Source organism: Haliotis rubra, unplaced genomic scaffold, assembly GCF_003918875.1.
Source record: "Haliotis rubra isolate DU_JTF1 unplaced genomic scaffold, ASM391887v1 Scf126, whole genome shotgun sequence".
Classification (NCBI taxonomy): Eukaryota; Metazoa; Mollusca; class Gastropoda; order Lepetellida; family Haliotidae; genus Haliotis; species Haliotis rubra.
Genome location: NW_025765181.1, coordinates 375,404 through 385,820, shown reverse-complemented (window position 1 = coordinate 385,820; position 10,417 = coordinate 375,404). Strand labels below are relative to the sequence as shown.

The window sequence follows — 10,417 nt, the reverse complement described above, 5'->3', positions numbered from 1 at the left end:
GTGTTATGTCCCTCTCCAACATGTGTTATGTATCTCTCCAACATGTGTTATGTATCTCTCCAACATGTGTTATGTCCCTCTCCAACATGTGTTATGTATCTCTCCAACATGTGTTATGTCCCTCTCCAACATGTGTTATATCCCTCCCACACATGTGTTATGTCCCTCTCCAACATGTGTTATGTATCTCTCCAACATGTGTTATGTCTCTCTCCAACGTGTGTTATGTCCCTCTCCAACATGTGTTATGTATCTCTCCAACATGTGTTATGTACCTCTCCCACAGGTGTTATGTCCCTTTCTAAGATGTGTTATATCCCTACCCCACATGTGTTATGTCCCTCTCCAACATGTGTTATGTATCTCTCCAACATGTGTTATGTATCTCTCCAACATGTGTTATGTATCTCTCCAACATGTGTTAGGTCCCTCTCCAACAGGTGTTATGTCCCTTTCTAACATGTGTTATATCCCTACCCCACATGTGTTATGTCCCTCCAACATGTGTTATGTCCCTTTCTAACATGTGTTATGTCCCTCTCCAACATGTGTTATGTCCCTCTCCAACATGTGTTATGTCCCTCTCCAACATGTGTTATGTCCCTCTCCAACATGTGTTATATCCCTTCCCAACATGTGTTATGTCCCTCTCCAACATGTGTTATATCCCTACCACACATGTGTTATGTTCCTCTCAACAGGTGTTATATCCCTACCACACATGTGTTATGTCCCTCTCAACATGTGTTATATGCCTCTCCAACGTGTGTTATGTCCCTCTCAACAGAGTGTTATGTCCCTACACACATGTGTTATGTCCCTCTCCAACATGTGTTATGTCCCTTTCCAACAGGTGTTATGTCCCTCTCCAACATGTGTTATATCCCTACCACCACATGTGTTATGTCCCTCTCAACATGTGTTATATCCCTCTCCAACGTGTGTTATGTCCCTCTCCAACATGTGTTATGTCCCTCTCCAACATGTGTTATGTCCCTACCCCACATGTGTTATGTCCCTCTCCAACATGTGTTATGTCCCTTTCCAACATGTGTTATGTCCCTCTCCAACAGGTGTTATATCCCTACATGTGTTATGTCCCTCTCCAACATGTGTTATGTATCCCTCCGAACATGTGTTATGTATCTCTTCAACAGGTGTTATGTCCCTCTCCAACAGGTGTTATGTATCTCTCTCCAACGTGTTATGTCCCTCTCCAACATGTGTTATGTCCCTACGACACATGTGTTGTATGTCCCTCTGCAACATGTGTTATATCCCTACCACACATGTGTTATGTCCCTCTCCAACAGGTGTTATGTCCCTCTCCAACTTGGGTGTTATATCCTACCACACATGTGTTATGTCCCTCTCCAACAGGTGTGTTATGTCCTCTCCAACAGGTGTTATATCCCTACCACACATGTGTTATGTCCCTCTCCAACAGGTGTTATGTCCCTCTCCAACAGGTGTTATGTATCTCTGCATCATGTGTTATGTCCCTTTCCAACATGTGTTATGTATCTCTCCGTGTGTTATGTCCCTCTCCAACATGTGTTATGTCCCTCTCCAACATGTGTTATGTATCTCTCCAACATGTGTTATGTCCCTCTCCAACATGTGTTATGTATCTCTCCAACATGTGTTATGTCCCTCTCCAACATGTGTTATGTATCTCTCCAACGTGTGTTATGTCCCTCTCCAACATGTGTTATGTCCCTACCACACATGTTATTATCCCTCTCCAACAGGTGTTATATCCCTACCACACATGTGTTATGTCCCTCTCCAACAGGTGTTATGTCCCTCTCCAACAGGTGTTATATCCTACCACACATGTGTTATGTCCCTCTCCAACAGATGTTATGTCCCTCTCCAACAGGTGTTATATCCCTACCCACATGTGTTATGTCCCTCTCCAACAGGTGTTATGTCCCTCTCCAACAGGTGTTATATCCCTACCACACACGTGTTATATCCCTACCAACACATGTCTTATGTCCCTTTCAACATGTGTTATGTCCCTTTCCAACATGTGGTATGTCCCTTTCAACGTGTATTATGTCACTCTCCAACAGGTGTTCTGTCCCTTTCCAACATGTGTTATGTCCCTTTCCAACATGTGTTCTGTCCCTCCACAACAGGTGTTATGTCCCTTTCCGCATGTGTTATGTCCCACTCCAACATGTGTTATGTCCCTCTCCAACATGTGTTATTTCCCTCTCCAACATGTTTTATGTATCTCTTCAACAGGTGTTCTGTCCCTTTCCAACATGTGTTATGTCCCTCTCCAACAGGTGTTATGTATCTCTGCATCATGTGTTATGTCCTCCTCCAACATGTGTTATGTATCTCTCCGTGTGTTATGTCCCTCTCCAACAGGTGTTATATCCCTACCACACATGTGTTATGTCCCTCTCCAACATGTGTTATATCCCTACGACACATGTGTTATGTATCTCTTCAACAGGTGTTACGTCCCTCTCCAACAGGTGTTATGTATCTCTCCAGCGTGTGTTATGTCCTCTCCCACATGTGTGTTATGTCCCTACGACACATGTGTTGTGTCCCCTCTCCAACATGTGTTATATCCCTACCACACATGTGTTATGTCCCTCTCCAACAGGTGTTATGTCCTCTCCAACAGGTGTTATATCCTCCAACATGTGTTATGTCCCTCTCCAACAGGTGTTATGTCCCTCTCTAACAGGTGTTATATCCTACCACACATGTGTTATGTCCCTCTCCAACAGGTGTTATGTCCCTCTCCAACAGGTGTTATGTATCTCTCTGCATCATGTGTTATGTCCTCTCAACATGTGTTATGTATCTCTCCAACGTGTGTTATGTCCCTCTCCAACATGTGTTATGTCCCTCAACGTGTGTTATGTATCTCTCCAACGTGTGTTATGTCCTCTCCAACATGTGTTATGTATCTCTCCAACAGGTGTTATGTCCTCTCAACGTGTGTTATGTATCTCTCAACGTGTGTTATGTCCCTCTCAACATGTGTTATGTCCCTACCACACATGTGTTATGTCCCCTCTCCAACAGGTGTTATATCCCTACCACACATGTGTTATGTCCCTCTCCAACAGGTGTTATGTCCCTCTCCAACAGGTGTTATATCCTACCACACATGTGTTATGTCCCTCTCCAACAGATGTTATGTCCCTCTCCAACAGGTGTTATATCCCTACCACACATGTGTTATGTCCCTCTCAACAGGTGTTATGTCCCTCTCCAACAGGTGTTATATCCCTACCACACACGTGTTATATCCCTACCAACACATGTCTTATGTCCCTTTTCAACATGTGTTATGTCCCTTTCAACATGTGGTATGTCCCTTTCCAACGTGTATTATGTCACTCTCAACAGGTGTTCTGTCCCTTTCCAACATGTGTTATGTCCCTTTCCAACATGTGTTCTGTCCCTCCACAACAGGTGTTATGTCCCTTTCCGCATGTGTTATGTCCCACTCCAACATGTGTTATGTCCCTCTCCAACATGTGTTATTTCCCTCTCCAACATGTGTTATGTATCTCTTCAACAGGTGTTCTGTCCCTTTCCAACATGTGTTATGTCCCTCTCCAACATGTACTATGTCCCTTTCCAACATGTGTTATGTCCCTCTCAACGTGTGGTATGTCCCTCTCCAACATGTGGTATGTCCCTCTCCAACATGTGGGTATGTCCTCTCTCAACATGTGGTATGTCCCTTTCTAACATGTGTTATGATTGTGTTGAAAGACCAAGCAATTTACCATGTTTGTTCACAAACCTCACTGAAAATTTCCTTAACGGCTCGTTCTTCTATCCAGATCGTCGTTATATGTTTCCGATGATTTCAATGCTGGAATGCTGTTAGTGGTAGATAATGTCTACCATCGAGACACTATCAAACTTAATTACGATTAATGCATTTCGTCAGCACCTTTCAGTCCTAACTATGTTACTGCAGGTTTTTCTGCATTACTGTATACACTGAGAGTGTATCCCACATAGAAATGCTTATAGTAAACTATATTTCCTTATAATACGTGATTGAGCATGTCTTCATAATTACGTGTCCTATGTGTGTCACAATGTTTTCATTACATAGAACATTGTACAATTTTGAAATTGTCATAAGTTAAATTTAATTTTATATCTATTCCAGTCCCATAGGCCCAAGTGCAGTATACACATATATATCACATACAAAGTGGTGGTACAATAAATAGAGGCAGACTCATCTTTTAAAATATATAACGGACAATTCTCTCATTAACCTGCAGAGCTTGAGAGATACGAATAATGAAATACATAGGCAGAGTGGTGAGGGAACCATAGATCTTGCCCACCTCCTTAACCCTCTTTGGTGCATGGAAAAGGTTTCACTTGCAAAAGCTGACGTTTCAGTAGAGCAAAAATGTAAATTTGAAGGTCCATTAAACATTCAAAAATATTCATTGAACAAAGGTTTCCAACTCTTTGTTGAAATGAATCAATATTTCCGACACTTTGATTATTCATAATTATACATAGGGTTCTGCCTAATTGTAGCCATGCTAATAAGGAAGCATGTTCTGCCCTGTTCATCCAAGAACTCCACCTGTTACAGCATTGTTTGGCATATCTAGTATCCACCATACATGCAGATTTACATCAATATTTAATGCATCTGGTAAATGAATAGTAATATGTACATACATAATGTTCCCTGAATCCTGACATTCACATATACTCATACTCTGAACCGTTCTTTGCAATTAAGAAGTTGACATCCATACATTCTCTCAAGAATCTGTCGATTGCGTCAAAAATCTTCCTTTTAGACATTTATTTATGCCCTACAATGTCCTGTTGAATTTTTGACCACACATGAAACTCTGCCTCATAACCCAAACGTAATTTCATACTCTTAATCTTTAGAAAATGGAGGAAAACCTGAAGCAGTTCATTACTTCTTTGAGTGGCATTTTAGAAGTTAGGAAGTACAAGATACACAAACGTTATGGATTACAACTAACACGTCACAATTTATTTCTGGACTCACAAAAGTCCAGAAACTCTCCGCACTGTGGACACTTTATGACAAGGGATTCGACCAAATTAAACATGCAGTTGTTATGAATATATGCTAAGGATGAAAAAAATTAAAACTTTTTTTCGAAAACTCAAAATTGAAACTTGCTCGCCCATGGGCCTGCCCATGGGTGAACATTGGCCCATGGGCGAGAATGTTTAGTTTCTCTCCGAATACATGTCTTGGAGGTTGTTAATGAATGAGTGTAAGTTTATGAGCATCATTACACAAATTCCAACTAATTTTGACTTAATTCGGCTAATTTAGAGCGATATTACCAAATCTCGCCCATGGGCGAAAAACATTTTGGCCCATGGGCAAGAATATTTACCTTCACTCAAAATACATGTTTTTTGCATGTTTTGGAGTTTGTAAATGAATGAGTGTATATTTATAAGCAGCATGACACAAAATTCAACTCATTTTGACTGAATTCGGCTAATTTAGAGCGATATTAAAACATCTCGCCCATGTGCTGGGCAGTATACAATGTTTGTGATTCGTGGGGAACTAATCCCCAAACACCAGGTGTCTACCTTCTTTAGTATGTCAGTTATTTGTGATTCCGGGTATTTTGATGGGACTGCAATTCATGTATGTCCTAGTGATCAATAAGACTGGAATGTCAAACAAGGACACAGGCTTCTGGTGTTTTGGTGTGTAAACTTCCTTCTTTGGATGTTTTACATAATACTTTGAAACATCATCAACTAGACAATCTCAACCGTTTAAGGTGATGTTGTCTTTCGTATGTATATTTGCACCACGTTCTCATTCAGAAATGTGGATGATGTCGATTTACCATAAGAACCTCGAGTTAACGAGCGCTAATTGTACCATAAACAAAAACATTACACACAAACGGAAACACAGCTCATTTTTCATGCTAAGTGCTCTTTATTTTTGTTTCATGTCAGATTTGACAAATACAAAATTTTCCACCTATTCCATTTTGGTCCTACTGAGAAGCATCCTTAATACGAATAGTTAAATACAACATATGACAAAATAATCTATGAGCAAGAGGAAGGTTTCTTTAATGCAAAGACTTTGGATTTGGCCCAGCAAATTTGATCAATTAGCAGTAATACCGATATTTGCAAGACGTTATTCTAATTCTTATGCCCCCAACACGTATGTATATGGATAAGCAACGGTAAATATACCGACACCTTCTCTTCTTACGGCCTGCAAAGAGAAATATATGAATATTAATATCAATGCAGCAAAGGAAGAAATTACAACGATATTATTTCCCGTGGATTAATGCATGCAATACATATATCAACTTTTCTGTGGAAATCAGAACAACTTTCAGAATGATATGATCTCCGTATGTTTTAACATGGCAGGGCCCCCGCAGAACATAAGAAATTTACATGACATTTGTAACCGAGTTTTTAATAAAATCATTTCAATCGTATTTACTGCTCTTCGTCAGTTTGTGTTCCATATCAATGCTTTCATCCCAGGTATTCTGTTAACAGCTGGTGATTTGGAGTGTCGATACAGCGCTAGTGGTATGCACAATCGCAAGGGGTGAGTGAGTGAGTTTAAATTTTAAGTCATATCGGCAGTATTTCAGCCATGACTATATCAAGTTATATATTTATGATAATTATACGTAAATTTTAAAAATAAACTGTCACCTTACCGAAGGACAGTAAAACAACTAGTTTATCACAGATGTAAATTTAAAAACTAGTAATTGATTTTATAACATTTAACTATACAAGACGATACAATATAAAAACAGGCTATAGATTGCCAACAACTGAAGGTGGATCACCATACTAAGTACTTCATGGGGTGAACGTTATAAGTATGTACCTTTCTTACATAGATGATGTGCAAGCTCCATAGATGATGTGCAAGCTCCATAGATGACGTGCAAGCTCCATAGATGATGTGCAAGCTGCATTTAGTATGACATGACGATGGAGGACACCAATTATGAGCTTACCGCGTTAACGTAACCCACAACGGCAGTTTATGAGCGAGGTCCATTGCATTCCTTTTTGCATGTACATGTATGAGATTTGTTTTGTTTGGGTGTTTTTAAAGCCGAAGCAATATCCATAGTGTCTTAAGGTATTTATATATCTACCAGTTTTTAATCGTATTATATATTTCAATTTAATAATTTTCTACATTCGTCTACAATTGCTAACATCTGATGGGATGGTATAAATCCAGCTAGGGTCCATGCAGGAAGCAAATATACTGTAAGTCCCCTTGGTCCCTAGTATGGTGATCTAACTTCACTTGTTGGCAATCTATAGCGTGTTTTTATATTGTTTTGTCATCTAGTTATAAAATTTAGATTTCATTACTAGTTTCAAATTTATATCTGCGATAATCTAGTTGTTTTACTGTCCCTCGTTGACAATAAATAAATTTACTTTTATTTATTTTATTATGAATCCATAATTTGTTTTAGTCACGAAATGGCTGAAATACTGTTGATGTCACTTAAAATCTTAACTCACTCCAGCCCAATGGCGGCTGTCTGTAAATAACCGGGTCTGGCCGAGACAATCCGGTGATTGATATTACGAGCACGATCCACGTACCTGTGGTGGTTGCATCTGTTTCAGGCACCAGCTCATAGACAACACGTCCTGCACATTGTGGGACCAGAGCGACGATGGCAGCAGATGTTTCAGCGTTGGCCTCTTGTCTGACATCGGTCTCTGACGCTTGCACAAAGTCAATCTGTTGACGGAATGATTGATTAAATAATGGCTCAGCAATTCCGCCATCTTAAATAACATGACTAAACGAAAAGAAAGTACGATTCCGACATTCATGAACACGTGTGAAAGAGTGGGTGAGTTTAGTTTTACGCCGCATATTCCAGCTATATGGCGACTCGTGTGAATAAACCACAATCAATGTACAATCCCGACATTCATAAATACGTGTTTATGAACCAGTTTTCAATATACTGTTGCCGACATTCATAAATACATGTTTATGAACCAGTTTTCAATATACTATTCCCGACATTCATAAATATGTGTTTATGAACCAGTTTTCAATATACTATTCCCGACATTCATTAATACGTGTTTATGAACCAGTTTTCAATATACTATTCCCGACATTCATAAATATGTGTTTATGAACCAGGTTCAATATACTATTCCCGACATTCATTAATACGTATGAATGAACCACTTTTTAATATACTATTCACGACATTCATTAATACGTGTTTATGAACCACGATCAATATACTATTCCCGACATTCATTAATACGTGTTAATGAACCACTTTTCAATATATTATTCCCGACAATCATGAACACGTGTTTATGAACCACTATCAACTAGGCGTTAAATGGTGAAATAAAGGAAATAACACAGAAGAACTGAGAAAGTGCGATTATATATAATTTATATATTATGTGTACTTACTCCATCTGGTAAGGGGACCGAACGGTGAAGATAGCATGCCGATATCTCGTTTCCAATTTGGAGAACAGAAAGGGTCTGTGAAGAAAACGTAATCTGTTCAAAGAGGTATGTATCGATAAAAATGATGTGCAAACTTCATGATTCCGTTTTGAGGAACCGGGGAGGGGGGTTGAGTTTCACGTCGACCAGCACTATTTCACCCATATAGCGAGTGAGTGAGTTTAATTTTAAGCCGCACTCAGCAATATTCCAGCTATATGGCGGCGGGGTCTGTAAATAATCGAGTCTGGACCAGACAATCCAGTGATCAACAGATTGTGCATCGATCTACACAATTGGGAACCGATGACATGTGTCAACCAAGTCAGCGAGCCTGACCACCCGATCCCGTTAGTCGCCTCTTACGACAAGCATGGGTTACTGAAGATCAATATTCTAACCCGGACCTTCACGGGTACAGCCATATAACGACGAGAAGTCCCATGCATGAGAATATCTGTGAATATCTGTTACTGATATAAGCTTCTGTGGGGGTGGCTTCATATTTTACATTCACTGAGAAATGAATGAAATAACAAGTGACAAATTCAGCTTATCAGAATGCAAATAATTACAATGAACACAAAGAAACCGTAAGTATTTTACACAAACTATTAATTACATGTGTATATAAATGAAAACGGAAGTGGGGAAGAAAGGATATACACTTCAGTTTTCTCATGAAAAAATAATATGGTGGTTTCAACATCACGAATCTTTTAACATTGCGTCGCTTAAGCATTGAAACATTGAGAGCAAGACTAGCAGAGTCGTGAAGCTGAATCTCAAATCATAAACGTGACCTAGACTGTACCACATATAAATCAGACTCTCACCTCGTTCGCAAAATACTGTGTGTCGATGAGCGTTCCATTCTTGTACCTCGTTACCGTCTCGGAACCGCACGTCAGAGCTTCTACGTCATCTTCAATGTCCATAAGGGTGCACTATTGAAACATGCAGACAATATGTTACAGTGCGTTGAATTCGTGTCAAAGACAATCTCGGAACTAAGGTGTAAGAGTAAATCAAGGAGAAATGGCTATTGAAAGGTGCCCTCTTGAGAGAGTGAATTACTGAGTCAAAAAGGAAACTTCACAAAATGTAATTTGAAAAATAATGAATAATTTTTCTCTGATGATACATCTATGTATCCGAAATGGGATCACTATCTTTCGACTCTAGAAACACGTTAGCAAAACCCACTCAAACCCATCCATTCGTCGTGCAAATGACGTTAGTGCCAAAACAGGTTTTGCACGTGCAGTCGATCACGTGATCTTCGCATCGAAGTTTTCTTCATATGCACGTGTTTGCATTGGCCTCAAGAATTGAAAAAAAACGCTTTTAAACCACAGTTCTAACGGTACTTGAAATGCCACGATTGTCAAATGTGCAACGTGAAGAGCAATGGGATGCAGCCGTCGTACTGTGTATGACTTGCGAGGTCGTCTACAACAAACTGGCACCACTTCTGATCGCCCAAGGTCGGGTCGTCCACGTGTGACGTCACGAGCAGAAGACCGTCAAATCGTCCTACGTCACCTACGTGACAGATTTCTGCCGGCTACACGAACCAGGGCTGAGATGTTTAGAGGTCGACTGTCCTCACAGACCCTTTGAAATCGGTTGCGGGCTGCCAATCTTCATTCTCGACGTCCATATCGTGGGCAAATATTGACGCCGTTTCATCAACGTCAACGTCTGCTGTGGGCCCAACGTCACCTCCGATGGACCCAGAGAGACTGGAATCGAGCCGCCTTTAGCGATGAATCCAGGTTTACCCTCAGATTCGCGGACGGCAGGCATAGAGTCTGGAGACGACGTCGTGAACGGTATGCCCAATGTTGTGTACAGGAAGTCGACAGATTCGGGGGCGGAAGTTGC

At 40.3% G+C, this 10,417-nt stretch overlaps 1 protein-coding gene across 1 annotated transcript; it reads right to left on the bottom strand.

The window, feature by feature from the left end:
- Positions 1–7,541: 7,541 nt before the first annotated feature.
- LOC124266500 lies at positions 7,542–9,483 on the bottom strand. Its single transcript, XM_046701297.1, has 3 exons — positions 9,367–9,483; positions 8,492–8,566; positions 7,542–7,786 (listed from the first exon to the last, which is right to left on the bottom strand). Exons 1-3 carry the CDS (start codon positions 9,466–9,468, stop codon positions 7,544–7,546), a joined length of 420 nt encoding a protein of 139 aa, XP_046557253.1. The 5' UTR covers positions 9,469–9,483; the 3' UTR covers positions 7,542–7,543.
- Between the last annotated feature and the right edge of the window lie 934 nt (positions 9,484–10,417).

Excerpts from the sequence above, each read along its gene's own strand:
- LOC124266500 (XM_046701297.1), bottom strand. The coding sequence starts at position 9,468 with ATGGACATTGAAGATGACGTAGAAGCTCTGACGTGCGGTTCCGAGACG. Across the intron at positions 8,567-9,366 it reads CACAGTATTTTGCGAACGAG|ACCCTTTCTGTTCTCCAAAT; the intron begins GTGAGAGTCTGA and ends TTTTCTTCACAG. Across the intron at positions 7,787-8,491 it reads CGGTCCCCTTACCAGATGGA|ATTGACTTTGTGCAAGCGTC; the intron begins GTAAGTACACAT and ends TTCCGTCAACAG.